At 39.2% G+C, this 26,219-nt stretch overlaps 1 protein-coding gene across 3 annotated transcripts in view; it reads right to left on the bottom strand.

Moving 5' to 3' along the window:
- Positions 1 to 26,219, bottom strand: part of LOC145983875 (galactose-3-O-sulfotransferase 2-like) — a 39,035-nt gene that overhangs the window by 3,893 nt on the left and 8,923 nt on the right. The window contains exons 1-2 of one of the 3 annotated variants that reach the window (XM_083116941.1): positions 18,086 to 18,533; positions 5,085 to 5,261 (exon numbers count right to left, since the gene is read on the bottom strand). In XM_083116941.1, coding sequence (XP_082973067.1) covers positions 5,085 to 5,185 — 101 coding nt within the window. In that variant the 5' untranslated portion in view covers positions 5,186 to 5,261; positions 18,086 to 18,533. Of the gene's footprint in view, positions 1 to 5,084; positions 5,262 to 18,085; positions 18,534 to 26,219 lie in introns of those variants that run through there. The other 2 variants (XM_083116943.1, XM_083116942.1) reach the window with 2 other exon arrangements.

Here is a 26,219-nt window from a genome sequence, read left to right as displayed (position 1 = left end):
GGCAACAAGACCCGGTTTGTCACTAAGTGATAGGGATGTGCCGAAGCCGATTACAGATGTATGAAAATTGGCCAAAATTGACATATCGGCATCGGTATCGGAATCGGCAAAAATCCGATATTTAAACCGGTACAGATTATACTAGAGTTTTTACCTTCTAATACGTTTTATATTCTAGTTTTGTAAGATTTATTGAAAATTTGGTTATGATTCGTCATTATTGTAGAGTTTTTGTAATAAAATTATTGCAAACTCATTCAGAGGATCAACCTAACTATAAATCGGAAATAAAACAGTACATTGCTGAACCAGGATCTGCTGTTGTATTGGAAATTCAAAAATGAATATTCAAACCTGAAGCAAGTCCTGAGAAAATACTTGGGCATGCCTGCTGGATCAGTATTCAGTGATTGAGTGTTCAGTGTTGCTGAACAGATTTGAGATAAGAGAAGAAGTAGGTTACTTTCTGAAGTGCTTCCAAATCTCGTGTTTCTGAAGTAGAATCTGGCAGAACAGGAATTCATTTTGCATTTCAAACAACTGCTTGTGTACTAATGTTTAATCTCTTGAGAATCCATGTTCTTCTTAAAGGTTCACATAACATTTTGCAGATGCAAATGTACATTCGCATATCTTGATAATATATATGTATATATATGATATGCAATAGAAATATACATAGCAAATTTATTTTGTGATGCTGAAAATAACATCCCATTTCTGTTAAATAATCTTATGTATTGGAATCGGTTAAATATCGGCATCGGTATCGGTTCCAAAAATTACCGGTGAGTTAATCGGCATTGGTAAATTTTCAGCTTCGTCTCATCCCTACGAAGTGATATTGATGAAGAGTTGCTTAGATACGGATTCGGAACCAGATGATGACAACAATCCCGACCTCACAGCATTGAGTAATAACTACTATACAGAAACAGCTTCAGACAGTAACAGTGATTCTGAACCTGATGACATGACATGGTAAAAACCAACTTGACGGGACTGATGGATTACTGCTTTACAGTATACAGGAAACCACGGTGTGACTGCCCCCCTGCCAATTCATCCCCCCTTGGACTTCTTCAGACTTTTGTTTATGAACTTACTTTTCAGTCTACTGGTGGTGGAATCCCAATGATATTACGACCAGCATGTTGCAAAACATGGGACAAGTAGACCAGCAACTCCCTTTACAATTCACAAATTCTTTATCTTCTATTACATTCTATTGGAAATGAGACATCACAAGCTGGACAGAATAACTGACTATTGGACACGTGACAGAATATTTTCAGCCCCTTGGTTCAGACAAGCTATCACCCAAGCGTGCTTTTTACATTTCTTCAGGTTTCTTCATTTCGAGGACAATTCCCAACACCGAGACCCAAATGGCAGAGACTATGATAGGTTGTGGAAGATCAGACATTTCTCTGATGGAATCAATGACAATTTCAGTAGACATTACGTTTCTATGGAATGTATATCCATTGATGAGGTCATTGTTCTGTTCAAAGGAAGGGTGATCTTCAAACAGTATATCCTGAAGAAGCACAAACAATTTGGAATAAAGATATTTCAAATCAGTAACAAAATGGGATATACTTACGACATGAACGTATACCTGGGGAAAAACAGAGACGATGCCAGACAGCAAAGGACACTGACACACCAGCTAGTCATTGACCTGACACAGAAGGTGAGAATTGTTGGTCATAAATTGTTTATGGACAATTATTTCTCATCTCCTGCGTTATACAATGAACTAGCAACTCTTGGAATCCAGTGCTGCAGTACTGTGAATTGAAATCGATGAAGTTTGCCCTCCCTCTTTACACCAAAGCACTTACATCTCACAAAAGGAGATATTTGTGCTTTTGTGAAAGCAGGTTTGACAGTGACCTGTTAGAAGGACAAACGAGAAGTATACATGCTGAAAAATATGCATAAACCACCAGTAGACTGAAATTTCATAATAACAATGGCGATGCTATCAAGCCTTCCATTGTTGTCGACTATAACAAGTCCATAGGGTATGTTGACAAATTAGACCGGATGACATGTGCATACTCCACACAAAGATGGACTCGAAAATGGACCAATAATCTGTTTATACTGGACAAGACTGTTCTGAATGCGTATATGATGTACCGACTGTTCCACACGAACGTGTCACACCGGGTCTTCAGATTGTCCCTTATAGGTCTTCTCTTGGAGGAGGGAAGAGGGGAATCTCTGTCGGGCCCTCCCAAGTGACCCCGGTTCCTTCCAGGACCCCCAGACGGTCCCTCCACATGCCCGTGGAAGCTTCTGGGAGGCAGAGGTGCAGGTTGTGCCAGAGAAAGACAAGAAAAACAACAACATTATGTTGCCCAGAATGCAACGTAAACCTCTGTGCACTCTGCTTCCGAAAATACCATTCCCGCTAGGAGGAGAGGTTGGAAGTGACCCTACACAGCAGCCAAGCGGGGTCAAGGTAAGATGAAAATTATTTTTTTGCTTCACATTGGAAAATATTTTTTTTGTTTGAAAGTATCTTGAATATTTGTGTGATTTTTGTACGATAATGCCAGACATCAGGCAATGTACAGGTACAAATTTGCCCACGATTTTCAAATTTGGTATTTTTTTCCTTTCTTTTTCTTCTTCTTCTAACCCATAATGGAAAATTTGGTTTTTATGTCATAGGCTTATAGCCCCATGTGTACTGAACAAAACGACCTATACAGAAGGTTGTTTCACATTGATGGTAATGATTTCGATCACCAAGGAGCAGCACGTAGGCATAGCACAGAGCAGCCAGAGCCAGTAGGACGAAAGTACTGTGTGTTGACTTGCAAAAACGATGGTTGGTGTGTGAGTGAGTGTTTATATGGCACCAAAAATTCCAGTCTTTTGGGAGGGGTACATCTGTGCCCTTTCCGACGTTGGTTATAGTTATAGCCAGATAATTAAACAGTGCCACATGAAAGCATTCCATGCATCAAAGAAGGGCATCAATGCAGTGTTGAATCGCCATAGAGCTTGCACTGTACCTGTTGCTGTAACCAGTCAAAATGGGCCTCGGACATATCGGAAGCCCAAGTGTTCCTCTGATGTTGTGCGGAAAGTGAGATCTTTGAGCGATGTGAAAACCCTGCAATGCAAAGAGTGATTGCACAGGCAGTGCAATGTTTCCCTGCAACTGTAAATCGCATCATAGCCCAAGATTTACAACTTGTGCGGAAGCACAAGGCTCAAGTTCATACGTTGCGTGCCTCACATGTCCAGGAGAGGATGACCAACAGTCGGAAGCTCTGCGAACGCCATCTGGCAGTGGACCGCTGGAAGTATGTGGTGTATCTGTCGGGATGTGGTAAACAAAGGGCCATCTACTATCGCCCACGTGATGCAAGAGGTCGATCTGAGTGGGTACGTGAATGTGCTGAAAGTTTTCCACGCGGGTTCATGGTTGTTGGTGGTTACTGCCATAACGGCAAGCTTCCACTGTGCAGAGTGGTAAAAAAGGCTAAACTAAATGCAGCCTATTACCAGACGAATATTTTGGAGCCACTTTACAGACATGATATTCCTTCTCTCTATGGCAGCGACACATCTCGTGTTGTCATCCACCAGGACAAGGCTTCCAGTCATACGGCAAAGTCCACGCAGGCATACATGGATCAGATGGCACGTGAAACGGGCATTCATGCAATCCTCTTTACAGACATCCCTGTGAAATCCCCCGATGCCTCTTCCATGGATTTTTGTGGGTTTCCGTTGTTGAAACGAGCCTTGGGAAGCAGACGGCCCCGTACAATTCAGGGTCTTTGGAAAGCTTGTTAGGAGGAATATGATCATTTGGACCAATGTGTTCTTCAACGCAGTCTCCTCCAATGGAAACTCCGCTGCAGGGCCATTGATGCAAGACAGGGGTATCACGTGGAGCACCACCGCTCGTGGCGTCATGGTTTTTCTTAAGGTGAGGTGGGTTCTACCTTTGTTACCATGGACATGAAACGACCTTCCGTAATTTGTAACTCCAGTGTTCTTAGTTCAGAGTTAAAAAAAAAATAATGTAAAAGAATGCGAAAATTTAAAATTCCCGCTGAAAATGCCTTAGTTGTTCGTGCATTTTCCGGCAACAATCTCTTCATCGTCTAAGGATTAAAGCAGATTTTTCCACTTGTGAAATGGTGGAAATAGAAGTAAAACAAATCTTGTCATTCTTTGGACATCTCTTTTGGGTGTGTCACGTCAAGTTTATTATGTATTTCAATTAATACTTAGTAAATAAATACTTAAAACACTTATTTCTGGACAGTGGAATACTTCACACTTTCTATTTCCACCTGCTGATGCTGGTTGCTGCTTCTAGAATGAACACTGAGCTTCAAGTGTGAACACTGAGCTTCAAGTGGTCTACGTTGAATACGTCATCGACGTAGATTACATAGCTTACATAGACCACATTGTCTACATGTAGAATGTAGACAATCGTTGTTTGCACGTAGATGCATATCACTGCCCTGCATACAGCACCATGTGACGAAGGCAAATTTATGGGATTTTGGGGGTAGGGTCCCACCACATATTCTCAGTCTCAGTCAGTTTGGTGATGTGATCAGCACAATGCTCTGGCTGCCTTTACCCTCCAAGGTAGCCCCCAGGTACCCAATTATTTCAGGCTGGGTGAGTCTCAGAGCCGATTTATGCAGGGACAAGGCTGGTAAAATTCCTTCCTTAGAACACCCACTCCAGGAATCGAACCTGGGTCTCCTGCATGGCAGTCATATAACCTACAGACTAGAACACTGCAGTTCAGGAACTGACAAAGCATTAACAATGGATTGTTTGATTGTCAATAGCCCATATAGACTAAATGGGTTAAATACATATGATTTTATTAGTTTTAGGAGTACTGATATGCAAGGCAAAAAATATGCACATTAAGCAAAAGTAAATAAAACTTAAAACTTTCCTTGTTCTGAAGAAAAACAATTATGTATAATAAAAAGTAATCAATGCATGTGTAACCAGATTCTACCAAGTATCTATCCAGAAAGGAATAGAAATTCTTTTGCATGTTATACAATTGAGATTCTTACCTTGCATTATGAATTTGATAGATATAAATCAGAAATGCACAGAAAGACATGAGAGCATAAATGAAAAGTAGCTCTCTTCTACAAAGAGCATATTTCCTCATTGCTTCATAACTGGAATTGCATTTCTGGCATCCAACATATATTGTTTGTAGGAAGGTACATCAACTGAAGAGGAGCCTGAAAAAAGGATACACATCATTAGTACAAAATGCAAATGGAATATATAAAATGAAACTGTTTTTTTACCATATCTGTACATACAAACAGTGTCAATCGTGTACAGAAAGAAGTATTGTTGCTGTGACACAGTGCTTGAAGTGGAAAATGTTAGCTTGGGGGGAGGGGGGTGTTTGGTAGAGCCTTGGGTTTAACTAGGGGGGTGCTCCTATGATTTAGCATGGTGACAGTGAGACAGCTGAGGTTGGAATAACTATCCTCCATCACTTCGAGCACTGCTGTGACATCTCTGGCCTTCTGAAACTGCCTACTGATGGTGAAACAGGTCTGGTGAATATGCAAGGTGATGAAAGCTTTCATAGCACAGCTCATGTAGTGTTTGATTTTATTTTGTGACACACGAGAATTAGCATTATTGTGCAAGACTAAATGCATGGCCATGAAATTAGGTGGGTGGCAGAAGTTCGCGCTGCTGCCACATTGGAGCATAACCTCGGGTGTTCGGAGGTTTAAGAGCATTCTGACGTGCAGATATGGGACTCCAATTTCTGGGGCCTGTAACAAACTTTCAATTCACATGATCCCCAGCTCTGTATCGAATGGGACTCGAATGTGCCCAAGGAAGAGAGGTCGGTCTGATGCTTGAACTAGGCAATGCAGCCCGGTTGACGTTGCCACACGGTGCGTGGGAACCAGTGACTTTTGTCCCACTCTCGTTTTGCTTTTCCCATATGTGTCACCAGCACAACTCTGCCCATCTGCCTATTTTAATGGCCATGCATTTAGAAACCATGTCTGGTTACTTTTGGAGAAGTAGTTCGTCATTTCTTGCAGTGCATCACAATAATCATCCAAATTCATGGCTTTGCCTTGTCTGAGGAAGACATGGTGAATGGTGCCAGTTACAAACCATCAGACAAGCAGAAGCACCTTCTAAGGATGGAGGAATGACTTTGGGCAGTACCCAGACACTGTGCTGATTGTCATATCAGACCCACTTTTTATCATTGGTGATTGATTATGCAAAATCACTTCTTGATTATTCTTCAGCATGAGAAATTCACACTTTGAGCCAACTGGACTCAGGTCATACATGTACCCAACTTTTCACTTACTTTATTGTGATGTACTGAACCATAGTGGAAGGTACATATGCAGCTTTTTTCTATCAAAAGGTGGTCAGAAGTCAGATTCTACAGTTTGCTTCAGATGCTCATCTAATTACGTGGTTGATTTTTCAATGATGTGCAAGATCGCATCGCCTGTGCAAGATTTTGCAAACCAGCAATGAATAGTGAATTTCATGACATTGATTTGCTTTATTTTACTTCATTTTTTGTGCCACCTTGGCTAATTTGCGAAGATGGGGATGAGTGATGATATGGTGGAATTGATGAATGGACACTCACAGACATCCATGCCCAGGCTGAGATTCAAACGCAAGACCCCTGGCATCATAGCGTGATGTGCTAACCACTCCACCATGTGGGCCGGTGTGTGTTTCATGACCTATGTCTGGACCAATATATATATATATATTTTTTTTTGCTCACAATACATAATGACCCAATATGAACTCTTACAGAAAACTCACACTCAGTTGTGGAGCAGTCTGTTCATGGTTCACCTTCACAGGGTACTGTTATACATGAGTGCACTTTAGGATCAAATGACCAGCAGTAGCACCTTCTGGCTATTCACACATGTACACTCAAGTAAATCTGTAATGCAATTATTTTTTATTATACTAATTCATTTAACACATATCCTTCAAACATCAAATGTTCCTACACCCCTTCACCTGTCATTTGTTTTGCTTTTACCAGCACCTGCAATTCTCTCTCCTCATACATGGCCCATTTGCAGAAGTTGAATAGTCTTACATCTGATGCTGTTTGCCACGTAACTTACAAGCAGCCCGTGAAGAGGCTCTTCTGGCTTGAAAACATTAGGGACTTGATTCGCACAGCAATTTTTTCGTGTGCTACCATCACCAGACATGCACCAGAATGTAGTGTTGCAATCCCATACCATTTGAGACCACTGTTCAAGGAGATCTTGAAATGTTCATCATGTTTATCAATTTGAAATTGTCGAGATTTATTCTGTGGTAAAAAACATTTGTATTACTGACACCTGTAAAGGAGTATGAACCAAGTTTTCCAAAAAGTACCATCATACATACATTTTTGGAATATAGTGTGGCTGGTGATTGTTCTACATTAAACTATTTTTTTAAGAACTTTGAAAACTGTTGCTAAAGATTTTCTCTGGTGTAATTTTGCAAATTCAATATCCGAATTACTTGCTCAAGATATCTACTCTAAGGCACAAAGATAGCTTCTTTTGTTTTCGTAAATTTCATTCTGAAGGGAATTTTATCCTCAATTTTTCAACCATTACATTTCTGACATCACGTGATGCTGAACACTAAAGCACGGGGGTCCATAAAATGCATCATGAAATCAGTATTTAATGGTTTTTGCATATTGCCATCTATTTCAACAAATCATCATTAACTCACATTGTTGGTAGTTATCTAGTTCTACAGACCACATGGATAGTAACACAATTCCAAATATAATTGTTAGCTTGTATCTTCAGATGAGTGCAAATAGCAGGCAATGCTGTTTACACATTTCAACAAAGAAATGATGTAAAAAATGGAACCCAGAGAAGATTTACGATGACAAAATGAACAAAAAACACAAACCTATTTCAAGACCTTCAAAACAAATTTGGATAATATGTGGTAGTTGGTTTGACATAATAATGAAACTAATTTGGTAAGTTACAAAATGTAACAGTTATACAACCTCAAGGCCCCTGCGATTAACGTAAATTCAAATGTCTCCATGTGTAGTGAAATTTTTTTTGCCATTGGCAACACTGACAGTGGTGCCCGCGTCTGACTGCAGGAACTACATCGTGTCTCGCGTGACTGCTTAGTACTCGGGGTAGAGAGAGAAACCTGGCAGGCATCCAGCCTGTGGAATTTTTGTTCAGGGAAGCTTGCTTGCGGAATGTCCAACACCTGACTTGACGCAAGTTTGCATATTATTTTCGGTGCGATACCTTATAGACGGGTTTCTTCTGGGTCTCGTGCAGGCCTATTGGCACGTCTGGTTGGCGTGAGATCAAAATAAACATGAAATAGGCCTCCCGGATGGCACAGTAGAAGTGTCGTCACCTTGTAATTGAGGATTCCCGAGTTTGATACCCGTTGGAGGCACTGTAACACAGTTCTTATATTGAATTCGAACTAAAAATATACCTTTCTTTTTTTTGCAGGCAATAGTTAACCCAACTTTTCTACAAAGATCAACGCAGTTCTTTCTCGATCTTGTCTGAATATTCTTTCAAATGCCTCTTTTGAACTAAGTAGAATGCAGACTCGAACCTGGGTCTCTGGCATAACATTCCATCATGCGCGTGCCTCCGGTACAGCAAGGCCAGCATTACACATCATTACTGTTACAAATTAATTCTTTAATTTTGGTTTCTCATTATTTCTTCCGGGTTGCCTCAACAGAATATCAACCTGCAAGCATCCAAGGTTTGTCCTTTTCCGATATGGGGTCATCAACACCCTCTCGCGGCCTGTTAACAAAACATCTGCCTAGTATCACCACCCTGGCAATGCCATCAGAAACCCGAAAAATACCCCGGCGACCTTCAAGGATCCAATGGGAGGGGGCATTGTGTGGAGGCACAGCTTGTTTTCCAACCCGTAAGGGCTGGAAGAAAGCAGAGACTGCCATCGGCCAGCCTGCTGATGTCCTCAGTGTTGCGAACTGCACGATTAAGTGTCCAAGTGTACTGTATCCTGTTAGCGATGTAGCATATCCACCAAGCTAGTTAAAATTTATATTCATAAATAAACTATAAAGTTTCAAAACACAGGAGAAACACAAAAATATTATTGCTGACATACGGATGATATATTCTATGTGAAGATAAACGTTTCCGAGCTTTTGGTCTATTAAGACAGCTAACCTGTCCATGGACACATCCGCCAAATAGAGTTGGTAAAACTCGCTGGCCGCGGTCACACTTTTTCAAGCGCTTTGCGAGGTGAAAAGTTATGGCTTTTTAGGTGGGTGAATTTCTATTTGCTTGCTTCAAAAACTTTAGTGTTGACATTGGTTACTATTTATCAGGGGTACAGCGCCTAGAATAACGTAGTGTGGAAAACGGCATGGTTTTGCTCTCTCTCGCTGGTTCCACTCGAAAATGAACCGCTAGAGGCGCTGGTGTTGACACCGGGGTACAGCGCTCGACTGCTTATAATGGAAGTAAATGGGTTTTTTGCTGCAACGTCTGATTCTTTTCCTTGTAACATTTCTTTCCATCAGAAAATTGTTATGATATTTGGTACAGTAGTCGCGAAAATATTAAAGAATATTATGAACCGTCGATCATGACCTGTCCTTGAGTTTTTTATTAACAATACGGAAGAAAACATAGGTATGGATTGTAACACGTAACATGACAATTGCTGCGAGAATTAGTATTGTGTATGCATTATCCTGAAAGGTTCATTAATATTGTCATTGTCACAAATATTATTTTTATGGAAATTCACACACACAATACTCGTTTATTTTTCAAAGATTGTTTTACATCCACTCGCGTGTTGTCCAACTTACCGCCCAAAAACTCGCAAGCGTGAAATATGACACTTTTCGTTTCCCGCTTACTGGAAAAATGTAAACAACACGTTGGTTGAGTTATATTTTCACCATGTCTCGAAGATATGATCGACACTGTTTTGTGCCTGGTTGTTCTAGTGGATATCGTTCAAGTAAAGGAAAGGGTATTTGTATATTTAGTGTTCCCAAATAAAAAGATAAATTAGCCGAGTGGAATCGTGCAATTCCCAGAGCTGACAAGGAACTCTATGACGCAGCTGGTGTTTGTGAATTGCATTTCGATGAACAATACATTATCCGAGATTATGTTCACGTAATAAATGGTAAGGAGGTAAGGTTGCCAAGGGGGAGGATATTATTAACAAAGGATGCAGTGCCTACGAAGTTTCCAAATCTGCCAAATTATTTCACAAAAACTGTTCCTAGAAAGAGAAAATGCAGAGAAATGTGTGGATCAAGTGCAAAAAAGCCAAAGAACAGTTTGACATTTAATGAAAGTTTGTCCATTCCCTCGCTTAAAGAAAACCTCACGGTACCCACAGAATTTTGGGGAAGGCATGTATTTGAAAATTGTGCTATTATTGCATTCAGCAAGTGTCAACTCAATGCAGGATCAAACACTTTGCATGTTGAGAGGTTAGTAGTGTTTAAAGGTGGAAGTAATAATAGCCTCTCCTGCAATGTATATGTAAGACATAACAGGATTGAAAGTGTAGAATGTGTCAAAAGTGTGTGTCAAGCCCAAGATATATTACAGCAAACAGACCTACTTACTGTGTGTGAAGGTGTTGGAACTGTAAGTGAATTTTCTTCTGTCCATCAATCAAGTGCTACAATTATAGATGATAGGATTTTCAGTAAAAACTGTGTAAGTGTAATTAAATCACCCAATATATCTAAGTGTATAGCATGCAAGTACACAAGAAAGCTAATGTTGAACATGAAATCACGGAAGAATAAAAAACTTGAAGGTAAGAAGATATGCATAAGGAGAAGACTAAAAATAAACTATCGTTCAGCCAATAAGCTCCGGGCAAAAGTTCACAAAATGAAAAGCGAAATTCAAAAGTTAAAAGATATGAACCAGAAAATTGAACTTTCTAAATTTGATGACAAGATAAAAACATTGCCCAAAAAACAACAATTGTGTGTTAAACACTGTTTCAATGCAGCAAGACGTCGAGGTGTCACTGGCATGATTTTTGATAAGAGTTGGATATTAGAGTGTATTATTATGAGGATGAAAAGCCCCAAGCTGTATGAACACATACATAGATACAAAATAATGGTTGTACCCAGCAGTAGGACATTATACAAATATCTTAAAATGTACAAGAGTGGTTTTGGATTCAATCCAAAAATATTCACAGGCATAAAGGAGAAGGTCAGATCTATGGATGACTTCAAAAAGCATGGGGGGTTACTAATAGATGAAATGAAGTTGACTCAAAAATTGCACGTACGTGATGATGGAAATATTGAGGGCTTTGTAGACTATGGAGTATTTCAGGAGGAAGGGTCAGGTAGTGCTTTGAGTGATCATGGCATGGTTATTCTCTTTCAGCCATTATCTGGGGATTGGAAACAGATAATTGGGGTATTTACGACATCAAGTAATATGAAGGGAAACGTACTAGCAAAGGTAATCACTGAAGCTATTATTTTGGTAGAGAATGCTGGCTTATTTGTGGATTTTATTACATGTGATGGAGCTACCTGGAATCGGAAAATGTGGCACATTTTTGGAATTGGAAGCACTACACCACATGTGGCACACCCTATCAATCCCACAAGGAATCTACACTTTGTGTCAGACTTCCCACATCTACTGAAATGTTTACGGAATTCCTTTATAAAGAGGGGATTTGACACACACAAGGGAGAGGTTCGGATGGAACATGTTAGAGCAGCCTGGATAATTGATTCTGAAAACATAACACTCAAGGCAATGCCTAAAATAACAAGATCCCATATCAATCCAAATAACTTTGAAAAGATGCGAGTAGGCTTAGCGTTCCAATTATTTGGCGACGATGTACTCAAAGCACTTTCACTGTACAAGGACAATATTGAATCACAATATGGAAGCATATCTGCTATTGTCTATTTTATAACTTTGATAAATGCGATCATAGTTATAATGACTTCAAGAACACCAGACAAGGCTTTAAGACCCAATTCAAAAGAATATGCTGAACTACTTTCGTTTCTGGATTTCCTTGATGATTGGGAGAAGTATAGTTGCTCAAATAAGGGAGGATTTTTAAGTGCAAGTACAGCTACGGGCTTTCGAGTAACAATCAAAAGTACACTCTCTCTGTTACAGTACTTGCATACACTCGGATATAAATACATCATGACATCAAGACTAAGCCAGGATGCAATTGAATGCCTGTTCGGGATAGTTAGGCAGTCGTCAGGCTGTAATGACCACCCTACACCAACAGAATTCCTCCACATTCTTCAGTGTCTTTCCTTTTATAATTTAGCACGTCCCCCCAAAAATGGAAATTGTCCTCCAGAAGTCATAAATTCCTTGCTAAGTGCAGATAATTTGGATCCAAATTTCATGAAAGAGCAGTTGGAGGAAAGGAAAGAATATGAAAAAGAATTGCACAGACTGGCACACACAGATACTGGAAAAGATCATGAAAGTTACGTACAGAAAAACAGTGATGCAAGGCTAATTTATTACATAGGAGGCTATGTTGCCAAAAATTTTAAAGACAAACAACAACAATGTCAACTCTGCATCGAAAACCTCATAACAACAAGAGAGAAAGTTGTAGCTTCTTCATCCTGCCACACTAAGGAATTTGATAGAGGTGGTTTATGTTACCCCTCGGATCACCTCCTGCAGCTTGTAAGATACCTTGAACAAACCTTCACATCTTATTTGTCAACACACAGACTCCACAGTGGTATCATCAATGATATTATGTCTGTCTTCAAACGTCAACATGCAGGATATGTAGGGTGTACCAATCATAGAGAAACTGTCACCGCAAAACTGGTCAAATTTTACTTTGTAATGAGACTTCGGTTCTATGTAAAATCACTGAACAAATCAACCAATGCACAGGCAGATAAAATGAAATACTTAAAACTAAGACGTTGCAAATGAACTTCCGATGTTACCATTGTAGTAGCTCGCATAATCAATCTCTTTCATTCAATGAGCAACAGTACCTACAAATTACTTCCAAAAAGAAATTTTAAGCGAAAAATGCAGGCTCGACCAGGACTCGAGCCTGGGGGTCTGGCATACCGTGCCATTGCTCTTACCACTGAGCTACCGAGCCGGCCTGGCCTCGCCTGACTTTTCGCTATCGCTGTATTACCTTAATCCACGCAAGTAATACAGCGATAGCGAAAAGTCAAGCGAGGCCAGGCCAGCTCGGTAGCTCAGTGGTAAGAGCAATGGCTCGGTATGCCAGAGACCCGGGTTCCAGTCCTGGTCGAGCCTATACTTTTCACTGAAAATTTCTACGTAGTACATCTCCTGTGTGTGCCTAATGTACAATACTTCCAAAAAGTTTTAACAATTTTAATTCACATCATTCATTATAGTTTTTCTTGTATGTATTGCTTCCATTCTAGAATTATTTCTCTTGTAGTCTTCTGTTATTACAAGCATAAAATTAAATTACTTAAAAAAATTATAAATAAAAAAAAATGTGATCAAAATTTTTATCTGAAATAAAAATAAAACAGACTGCTTGTTTTTCAGTTAAGTTGCTATATTTCAACAATGTAACGTTGACAACATCCATTGTATAAGGAATTTTCATTTCTATTTTAAAAATTCTTAACCATTGTTATAACTGTATCTTTAGTCAAACTAAAAATAAATGTCTGATGAAGGGAGCGTGTGTTCTCCTGAAACGTCACAACAAAAAACTGTGTTTTTATGCTTGTAATAACCGTAGACTACAAGAGAAATAATCATTCCTTATTAATCTGAATGTAGGAGTGTGTAAAAAATATCTGAATGTAGGAGAGTATAAAAAAATATGGCAAGTTTTTTAAAAATGAACCCAAGACAAAGTATAGTGTATAAGATAAAAAATCACTATTTACTTCATGCTGGACAATATTGAGTAACTTAGTATTAACTGTACAACCACAAGAATAAAATTTTATGTTAAATGTACAATTTGGGAAGCAATCTCCCCATGTAAAAAATACTAACAACCAAGCATTACATGTTAAATTACACAGGTTTTCAGTTAGGTGTGTAATGGCCTTATATATACTGTATGTTTTCAGTTAAGTGTTAATGACATTATGTACATGTTTTCAGTTAAGTGTGCAATGACATTATGCATGTATATATAAATATATACACACACAAGCTTACGCCGAGATAAACATACCCATTTATATCAATTGTGTGTATGCAAGAGAGAGTGTAGTTTTCATGGTTACTTGAAAGCCCATAGCTGTACTTGCACTTAAAAATACTCCCTTATTTCAGCAGCCATACTTCTCCTAAACTTGAAGGAAGTCCAGAAACGAAACAAGTTCACTCATAGAAAGAAAAGCCTCATTCCATCTCACTGTTTTATTGCATTGATGGGTATGGAACAGGGTTTATGTACCAAAGTTATAAAATAGATAGTTGCACATATACTTCCACACTGAGATTCGATTTTGTTCTTGTACAGGGAAAGTGCTTTGAGAACATTGTTGCCAAATAATTGGAATGCTAAGCCTGTGTACATCTTCTCATAGCAGTTTCAATTTGCATTACATTTATGCGATGAATACTTATAAAGTGCAGAGCAATTAGTCATGTAACATTAGCCCAGTCTAGTTGGCTGCACTTTTTGACACTCGGTGCAGTGCAGGTGTATCCAGTGTCAGGTTGGTGTAAGGGTGGTGCAAGGATATGACGTTCAACCAACTAGACGGAAAGTGGTGTTCAAGTTCAGAATATTCAACAAATGCCTGTCTGCTGCTTTAAACAGTCATTTATTTGACCATACACCAGTCAGGAAGGTAGTGCAGACACCAAATACACTACTTGACTCCAAATCAACGAACTAGGTGACTCGGTGTTGCACCGTGCAACCAAATAGACGCTTTGGTGCAAAAAGAGTCAAAAAGTGCAGCCAACTAGACGGGGCTATTGTGTCTGTTTATCTTGGTGTAAGCTCGAAAAAGTCCTGGGAAAACAGGATGAAACCTCGCAGAAAAAACACTAGCCACTGGAAATAACTATACATCTACAAGAGTGATTATGCGAACCTTTACTAAGAACATACATGTAAAAGGTATTTTAAATATTATCCATATGATTTGCATCAGCGTGCAATATATGTCAATGGCATATTCTATCTCTGAATGGTTAATTTATATACAGGTTTTGAAGTTAATTACACATATTATTCTAAATGTTTACTGGGCAAATGAGGAAGGTAAAATATTTCAAAGTAATTGTTGTATTTTAAATGTGACATTCCAAATAGAACAGTAACAGTACTTATTTCATCTTGAGTGTCATGTCCTGTTTTTATTTTGTGAAATTCCTGTTCTGCATGGTACTGTGTGATATGTGGATATGGTTGAAGATAATAATTTCTCCTCTAAAATGCATTTAATTACTCGAAAGTACTTGTTTGGTTTGAGTTGGTGTTTTAAGTCCACTTTATGCACAGTAAGGCTAATCGGGACTGGACCTACGGTTTAAAGTGGGATCCGAACCACTGTGCCATGTGCCTCCACCGGGTATCGAACCCGGGACCCCTTGACAACAAGGAGACGACGCTACCACTGCGCCATCGGGGAGGCCCCTCGAAAGTACTTGTAAATGTCTCTTATCATTTTCTAAGCAGTGACTGCTTCACTTGGACCTGGAAGACACCATTAAACCAATAGGCTATATTATATAGTTGTATCCAAATACTGATGCATGTGCAAGTTTTGCAATAATGTTTTCAGCATTATTAATATATAAAGAAGAAAAAAACAACAACATGATGACGTTATCAAACTGCAGAGTTAAAGAAGCAAGATATCAACTAAAGTGTATATTATATTTTCTCACACTACCATGATGGAATTTGTGATAGCTTGTAAGAAATATTGAAAAGTTACATGCACAATGTCATTCATTATGTTGGCTCTATGTATATATGTGTAAAATAACATTATTTGTTGAAAAAAAGGCTTGTTTTAAATTCCCATATATATTACAAAGTGTTTAAGTTTAAATATATACATTAAAGCTGCAACTACTTTCACTATGTGGTGAGAATAGCATATAAGGCTATTTTCACCAGAAAAAGTAATAGCATAATCATAACATTGTATTTTATCATAATTTATTACATTCATTGGTAGTATTGGGGGCCCTCCCGATGGCATAGCAGTAATGTAAACAAGGGGTACCAGGTTCGATACCTGGTGGAGGCACATAGCGGTTTGGATCCCACTTTAAACTGTAGGTCCAGTCCAGATTAGCCTTTCTGTACATAAAGTGGACTTAAAATATCATTTGCAGTATTACTGCAGTTACTACTGAGACAATTTAAAATTACAAATTTGTGTGACTGCTATTGTCACCAGGTGGTGAGAATAGCAGAACTCTTGAAGACCAGATATTACATGATCAGGTGTTGGGAAGTATTTACAAAAATAATTTTAATGTTTTAATGCTAACAGCCCTTAACCTAATAAGAAAAGCATTTAGGGGAACGACTTAAGATGACTGGACCTCTCTCTGATTTTCTTCATATTTGGCATACTCACTAATTGAGGCCTCCTAATCACGATTCTGAAGTTAAAAGTTGTCGGAAACGTCTAGAAATTGCAAAATAAGCTAAAATAAGGCGTTAGTTTTCTGAATGGAAACCGTCGATTTTCGCGATATTTTTTGATTCACAAGCAAATATATATATTCCTGGTACTACAACACCAAATTTTAACTGTTTGCCTAACCCAACCACACGTCAATGGTTCGCAATTATTTTGCAATTTCTAGATCCTGATACTACCACGACACAAAATTTTAACTATGTTCGCCTAACCTAACCACACGTCAATGGTTCGTGGGGCTAGCATCAATGGTTCGCAATTATTTTGCAATTTTTAGATGTTTCCGAAACATTTTATCGTCACATTCGTCATTAGCAGGCCTCAATTAGTAAGTATGCTATATATGAAGAAAATCGGAGGGGGGTCCGGTCATCTTAAGTCATACCAATTTAGGAATGTAATACCCTCTATACTTATGTAATGCTACATTACCAGCACTAATGTGCACAGAAAATGAACTTGTTGTCCATATGAAAATAAATGCACTCCGTTTCAAGCTTGATAATAGCATGCATCAACAACTAAAGAATGCATACATACATGTAATAGGCCAGGTTTAAGATGATGTACATGCGCGGTTTAAAAATCTGGTGAAAATAGTTTGCAAGCTAACTTCACCACCTAGTGAAAATAGTCATTCCGATTTCATAGACCAGCCAGCATAGCATGTAACTGGTATCCATATAGTTTGCAGGAAACTAATATATTTATATAACTGTGTACTTCCTTGTATGTGTATAACAATTTGGTTATAATCTTACCCAGTGTACTCACTGCAAGCAGCAATTAGATCTACAATATCTGGATGATAAGGCAACAATCTTGACAATATTATCAAGGCAACCTTTGCATCTTTAAAGTACACGCATTCATTCCTATCAGGGATCAAGACCAGAACCCTTCATTACAAAAAAATATTATACAGTCCACTTTTATGATTAAAATATTGTTGGTTTTCATGGGTTATTTATTTTTAATTTTGGGGGGGATTCAAAAAGTGCAATATAAAATTCAGAACAATAACAACAATAAGAACATAGTTATACAAATAGTTTGCTTTTGCAAACTGTAATTGACTTCATTATATATCAGAGAACGTAGTTTTAGAAATTTGTGCTATTATTATATGATCATACGATGTTAAACCGGCCAGCAATTGCACTGCCTGTAAATCGTTCATAAATGCTTTCCCATAAAAAAAATTTAAAAAATAATCCAATGAAATAAATAAAAATTAATACAACAGTGGACTTATGTTAATTTGCGGTTTATTTTCATCAAGTACAAGGAAGACATTTTACAGCCAAGTCACGAGTAAAAATGCACAGTCCTTAACACCAAAGTTCTACTTACCAATCGACACGAATGTAAAGCAATTTGTTGATAGAGATGACAAGGTACATCCTAATCGGCTATTTGAACTCCATGGAATATGAAATTAAATTCTTTCGAATATCTGCATTTCGGGAAAATGACTTCATAATATGTACGCCACGAAACATTTTTCTCCTTCATGACACTATTTCAATTTTATTAGTATACAAAAATAAACTTGTGTACACAATCCAACGTTTGACGTCCAGCCTCACATGCGATATGTTGATGCTCGTGTTGCGTTGCACATAAAACGTATTTATGTTACTTTTCTGTGTAAATTAATGCCATTTCGTGACTGCAAATCACTCCACAAATATAACTGTTTCCATCAATTCACTTACCGCCTTTCTAGAGAAACAAATCTACACAATATATTCCAAAAACTAACTAAGCCGCATTACTTTCATAACAAAATTAGCAGCTGTGTCGATCGCACTGCCATCTACTTGTCATCGTCTCGGGGAACCAGTTTCTTGGGTCGTTTTCCACACTACGTTATTCAAGGCGCTGTATCAGGGGTGTGCGGGACAGCATTTTTTGGTCAGGATGGGAAAAATTCGCCATTTCCCAACAGAGTCTGAAATTTTCGGCACGGAAAATGTTCAAAATTTCCCGAAGCTCTGAAAATCTTGAATTCTACACGTCATTTTCAACTTAAATGATTGTTTTTGCATTTCTGGAGTAAAAACAAACAATTCCCGATAAGTTCCAGACACTTGCAATCAGAAGACGTCGATAATTAACAACTTTTTAAAATGACCATTCGGTATTTCCCGACTGATCAGGATCCCGAAAAGTCAGGAAGTCATTTCCCGAAGTCAGGGTCGGGACGGGAATTTTTTTTTCCTTTTCCCGGTCCCTACTTTTCGGGATCCCGCACACCCCTACTATTTATTACAGAAAGAACTACGTGGTGCCAAAGTGGATTTGTGAATATTGCAATGTGTGAAAATCTTGAAAATTGTTTCAATCATCCGCGATCGTCTGTTGCATTAAATACGTTTGACAAGAGACCAACTGAAATTCGAAAAAATGAACAACTGCACCAGGACATTCATCTTTCCCTTAAGCCCAGTATCCACTTGTTGCAAACCAGCGTATCAATCATTGATACGATACGGACCCCGATTTGTCGCGTATCAACACTGCATTCCGTATCATCCACCTTGCAGCATGATTGATACGGGAGTGCGATATGGTGGTCCGTTCTTTTTATTCACAGTCTGGCCTCAAATGACGATGAGTACACCGCAGCAAGTGGCAGCAGCCGCATATATTTTCATTATCAAAAAGAAGAAAATGCAAATCACCACGTTGGTGGATGACAAACCTGTACGCAAACCGTGAACTGTATAGTGGAAGCAGCTTATTGGCAGACTTGCGATTCCAGGGATCAGCGGACTATACAAAAACTTTACTCGGATCCATATATATATATATATATAAATAAATGCAATATAATTTTCCTTATCCCACTCCATAATAAAGATAATAAAATAAATAAATTGACAATGGGACGTACTGTCATTCACAGTACATGCTACTGGGAAGCCAGTACTACCGTCGCTTCCCCACCCCCTGCTCCACTCAATCACATTCCCTCTCACGTGTTCATTGGTGAAGTCGTCTTGCGTCACTACTTGCGCAGAGACTTGTTTTTCTTGGCTTGCTGTATAGTCAACCAGTCTGTGCCTCTACCATTCTTTCCAGAGAGAAGGAAAACTTGCGCAAAATAAATACCCAGGAAGGCGTTTTTGTACAGTATTTAGGACTAGATCACTGTGACTGCTCACCGAAAATATTTCAGCCACCTCTGCCTCCTGACTTTTTTGTGGCGCCGTCGTCATGAAAAGACGGTAGCTTTGGAAAGGGGGGGGGAGGCATGTGCCAGCCCGGATTTTATGAACCAATGTCTTGAAAAACTGCTAGGGGGAAAGTACTGAAATAATGCTGCAACGTACCCGTCACAAACACACACACATATAAGCCTTGTGGCTATAATAAGGTAAAATTCACTGTGCCATGAAGGCACATGCAGAGGATGTGGAGGTAAGAACCCACACATTCTCGATCCCGGCCATTTTAGAGGTGATGTGATAAGCATAACCCTCCGGCTGCCTTTACCTCCATCCTCCTATGTAATTGTCACTAATATATTCATAGTTTTGAACTATCTGTTAACACAATTGCATGTGGGCCTTCTTATAAGTTTTGATCATTCACAACTATGCTCCTTACAATGCTATGCATCTTGGTTTCTTAGAAAATACTTATTTCAGTGTAATCTGTCCATAGTTCTCGTCGTTAGGCCTTCGGGCCATTAAAGAGTCCTTCACCTCATCTGTAATTGATAAAGGGTGGAGAACAGTATCTCTGAGTAGTGATACGAAGAGTTACAGGAGTCTGTAAATGTTGCATTGAACAACATTTTGCATGTTTTGCAGTTATTGGTTTCTTTCAAATGAAAATTGTCATAATATGTACCAGTGGCGTACACTGCTTTCCAAAGAAGGGTAGCAAAATCTAGTGAAAACTCAGGCACGCCCCTAAGCTCCCCCCACCCACACACACATAAGAGACGTTTGAAATATTTATTAAATAATTCTTATAGGAAAATTGGTCATGATTATTTGATTATTCTAAATATTGCAAATCGAAAATTTAACTTCCACTCCACTACATGTTAACTTACAACAAAACCAATCTGTCTCAATGACTATTAAGTCAAATTTATCTTGCGGCAAAAGAATTGAAATGCGGACTTGACGATATTCATTTCTCTTTTCTATTGGGTAATTTACAATGCGTTCCTCTATGTTTATAATTATTATGCCATACAGAGAACTGATAATACAAAAGTATGATTAACAAAACAACATTTTAAAAATGGTTGATTGATTGATTTGCTTTGTTTTACTTCACTTCTTGTGCCACTTTTTGTAATTTGCGAAGATTGGGATGAGTGATGGTATAATGAAATTGATGAATGGACACTCACAAACATCCATGAACAGGCCAGGATTCAAACCCGGAACCCCTGTCATTTTAAAAATGATGTATGTGCTATTGTATACTAGCATTTACCCAATATTTTGCATGTGCCATTGGAATATGGATGTATTTTAAAGGGGAAAAATCACAATTTTGGAGATCCCTATAATGGCATCTTGCTTAGACAATGCAGCTCTTGAAGTGAAGATTCTTAGCTGAGGGGGTGTTTAGTCGAGCCTCGGAGCTAGCTGGGAGGATGCTCCAATGGTTTGTGGTGACCAGTGGCGTGCGGTGGTAAATCAGGCAGGGGAACAGGTGACCTGCACTTGCCCCCCATCTCCCATACCTGTCGTAATATAATGCAGTAGACCAAGTAAAATTCAACCCTTACTGAAATGAACCAAATAAATAGACGATACATATGTTACAACCCAGTCAACACACTAACGTTGTATGAATGTTGTATTTATGATGAATGTTGTATGTAGGGGAACAACGTTGTGATAACGTTGCCACAACGTTGTATTTATGATGAATGTTGTATGTAGGGGAACAACGTTGTGATAACGTTGCATCAACGTTGCAAAAAAACATTCCACTGAATACGCTTTAGTTTAGATGATCATCACCATGAGCGCCACAAGCGTCAGATCGGAGTGTTTTGTTTAATCTGACCACCAAACCTTATATTTCCAACAGTGTACACTAGATGGCAGTGTGACTCAAATGCAAAACAAACATAAGTTTTAGTAACACAAATAAGGATACTTTCGATTGTAATTAGTGAAAAAATGTGTTTTATTATCCTCAAAAGATGTGTGAATATTGAAGTTGTAAGGAAGATCAGAAAATGAAATGTGTTGAATACAAGTGAAACTCCCATGATAAATATTTATTATTCCAGACTATATAACCAGGAGGTAAGTACTGTAAAAAGCACGTCAGTGCGTCGAGAGAAAACCCCCTTGGAACATTCGCTGTGACTGTAATTTCAGTACGTTTGGAACGGACGACTGGAGGTAATTGCAGTCTATACAGTGGTTTGGTGTTTCCGAGGTACATTGTTGAACGCCTTGCTGCGAAGGGATATCTAGCTCGAACGACACTTTTCAGGTGGCCGCAACTAGGTTGTAGCCCCAAACTTTCAACGGTGGAGCTCTGGTCACCAGTAACTAATCCTCCAGGGCACAGTACTTAGAGGTATCAATACTGCTTATTTTGAAGCAAACCGTGTTTTGCAACCCACGCTTGCAACACGTGCTTGTACAGGAGCAACCTGTGTTTGCCACCCAGTAATATCTGGAGCAAACTGTGCACGCAATTCCCGTTTGCAGCACTTGTAACTCTGTTTCTCATTGTTGTTTCCGCCTTGTTGATTTTAAGTATCGGTAGGTCTCCTCCCTGTGTTCACCATGCATAAAGGGCTCCCCCAACAAGTTGGGGGTGCACACGCTCGAGACAGGAACATACAAAAACAAGACCGAGGAAAATCAAGAAGCACTTCAGCTGATTCAAAGACAGCTAGGGATCGCTCTCGATCCCCTCTTCAACAACAAAAGAAGCAAAAATACCACGAACAAACACGCAATCCAAAGTTAAATCCCAGAGATACCACACAAATTGATGGCCAAACTGAAGAAAATTCCACTGTCTACAACTTCCTACTACAAAATTACGACCCCAAGTACAGAACTCCTAAGTTGCTCCTTCAACAATTACAAAAATACCTCCCCCGAGCACAAGTAGAACAAATTATATTCACCAGAAATGGCATCATTATAAAATCCAGAGATCCGCAATTTCTATCCACTTTGAGAAACAAAGTTTCGTTCGAAATCTTTGGACCACAGGCTGCTCTATCCCAACTGACACCCAAAACTGCCAAACAAACACCACCCCCAAACAAACCACCTCACATGTCAGTCGTTATTAAAGGCGTAGATCCAGAACTTGCTGACCAAGAAGTACTAGAAGAACTACGTTTGGAAGGGCATGAAGTTATAAAATGCGTTCGAATCCAAAACAACAACGGACCAACTTACCTGATGCGAGTAATAACAGATTGTTCCAGCACAATCGATCGCTTACTTCATGAAGGGGCTTATATATATCGCCAACGACACAGGGTTGAACCATCGCATTCAAGGGCACCTCTTCCGTTACGATGTGAACGCTGCCAGAAATACAACGCCCACACTACGGCAAATTGCCCCGAAACACCTATCTGTGGCTATTGTTCTGGCCAACACACGACTAAAGAGTGCACAAATCTGAATGCACCACCCAAATGTAACACGTGCAAACAGGCTCATCCCTCATATAGTTACCGCTGTGCTGCACGCCCAAACCCCGAAGCCTCACGCCCTGACCTAACTGTACCATTAAGAACTATGGACTGTACAACTCCACCACAGAACTCTCTGAAACAAACAGTGACTGTTGAAGACCTACTTAGATTTCAAACATTAACCCTACAAAATATCCACCCATTTCTACGCCAACATATATTACAACAGATAGTACAGACAGCTAAGACTCTTTTTCGTGTCCACCTGTTCGTTACATATTCTGGTCCACATGTACATTTTCAAATTGTACCACTGGAAACTGAAGTTTAGAAACCTAACTGTTATTCATACAATTATGGCGGGATATATACAATATAATTTCCTATTTATGAACATCCGTTCTCTACCGAAACATAAAGCTATATTCCAGGAACTACTCCTGGAAGAAGACATTCATTTCTTTGCACTGAATGAAACCCGTATCCCCAAAGCCACACCCCTTTACATACCCAGGTATTCCTTACTACATACACCTGGTCCTACAACGGCGCAACGATTATGTGGTGGAGTAGCCCTAGGGATCAAGCCAAAATTTCCCTATAGAACAAATATATTACCACCTCAATTTCCATACCAAGAATATTCTATTGCCACACTTTATCTCAAAAGTATAAATGTGACATTGGCTACTGTATATATACGACCCACTAGCCCTCTACCTACGGACTTCTTTCTTTATATCGCTTCTACATACCGTCACTACTTCATACTAGCTGATATTAATATACATAGTCGAACAAATGCAGAACGAACAGCTTTCCACACTACCATCGATAACAATACTACAGGTATATTTCAAGATTTACCATCTGCAACTCGTCCAGAGAGTAACACAACCCCCGATGTAGTTTTTGTATCACCTTCCTTAGCTGACAAAATGAACATAGAAGTCCTAGCACCGATAGGAAGTGATCATGCACCAATTAAAATAACTCTACCAGTGCACCACTATACTCAACACAAACAGGTTCCTCCAAAGCGGATCTATGATTATAATAGAGCAAACTGGGAAGGTTATCGAGAAGATCTCTCCACTGTCTTTCAAAATTTCACCCCTCCAACGAACTCTAACGAGCTAGATAAGGCTGTAGAAAACATCACGTCAGAAGTCAAACAAGCAGCAAGTACACATATACCACAGATAACTGTGAACAGTTTTAAACCTAAACTACCACCTAAATACCTTCATCTAGTGACTGCATCACGTCGTGCCTATCGGGAATACGTACAAACAAGGAATCCTGAATGTCTGCGAGTTCACCGTCAATGGATAAGAACTGTCCATAACTACATAAAGGCACACAAACAACGTCAGTGGATCGACACTTGCAATCACCTTGATGCTGAAAGCCATCCTAGCAAATTCTGGAAACGATTTCATATGCTTACAGGAAAACATACAAGTACTACGTATCCTCTTCTCTCACAACAACAAGCTCTTACAAATGATTATGAAAAGGCAAATGAATTTGCACAAATTCTCCAAGACACATTTACTCCTCCGCTTCCGCTTGCTCCTAATAGCAGATTAGAATCTCAAATAACAAGTAAGGTACATCCTGAAAATAGACAACTGCAACCCAGTTCTCATCATGCTATCAACGCAAATCACCCTCTTACTACTTTAATTACCACAGATGATATAACAAACGCAGTCCGAAACAAAAGAAACACTGCCCCAGGGTTTGACTCCATAACATATGTTTTGATAAAGAAAGCTCCACTAGCAATGTTGTCATTTCTCGCCTTGATATACAACTTAATCCTTCGCACTGGATATTACCCTGTCGAATGGAAAGTCTCGAAAGTACTCATGTTTCCGAAACCTGATAAAGATCGTACAGATCCAAAATGCTATAGACCTATACAACTAACATCAATACTCAGCAAAATCCTTGAAAAAATTTTAGTCCGCCGATTACATTCTCACTTATTGTCAAATAATTTTCTCCCGATACACCAAGCCGGATTTAGGCCACACTTTAGCGTCTTGGATAACCTACTAAGACTCTCAAATCGAATCTACAACCAGTACAATACATCTAAACCCTCTTGTTTAATACTATTCGATCTTGAAAAGGCATTCGATAAAGTGTGGCACACCGGCCTCATATATAAACTGCATAAGTTTCGCCTTCCTCTCTGTTACATTCGTTTAATTTTCAACTTTCTTACCAACCGAATGGCATATGTAACAATAAATAACAATATGTCTCACCCTATCTTCTTGAACGCCGGAGTACCGCAAGGATCGGTTTTATCTCCACTGCTCTACTTACTTTATGTCGCAGATATGCCTACATTCTCTCAGGTATCAACATACCAATACGCTGATGATACAGCTCTACTGGCTTGTGGTTCTACAATTCAAGCAATAAATCGCATTATGCAACCAGCTATTAATGTATTTCAACGATGGTGCGACACTTGGAGACTCACCATCAATAGCGCAAAAACTCAAGCCATAATATTTCTTCCTACAGGATGTCGCTCACGGATACAAAGAAATCCAAGTATGTTAGATCTTAAGATCCGTGGCACACGCATAATTCCTACCAACAGTGTTAAATATCTTGGTGTCATATTTGACACAAAACTAACATGGACACCACACCTGCAGAACATCAAAAAGAAAGCCAAAAACAGACTACAGCTGATGAAGAGACTTATCGGCACGAATTGGGGACTTCGAGCAAACATCCTCCTAAATACCTATCTGGCCTTTCTTCGGCCCGTACTTACGTATGGACATACAGCATGGCTCTCAGCAG

This window comes from Lepisma saccharinum, chromosome 2 (genome assembly GCF_977018435.1).
Source record: "Lepisma saccharinum chromosome 2, izLepSacc3.1, whole genome shotgun sequence".
NCBI lineage: Eukaryota > Metazoa > Arthropoda > Insecta > Zygentoma > Lepismatidae > Lepisma > Lepisma saccharinum.
This window is presented reverse-complemented; position numbering and strand designations above follow the sequence as displayed.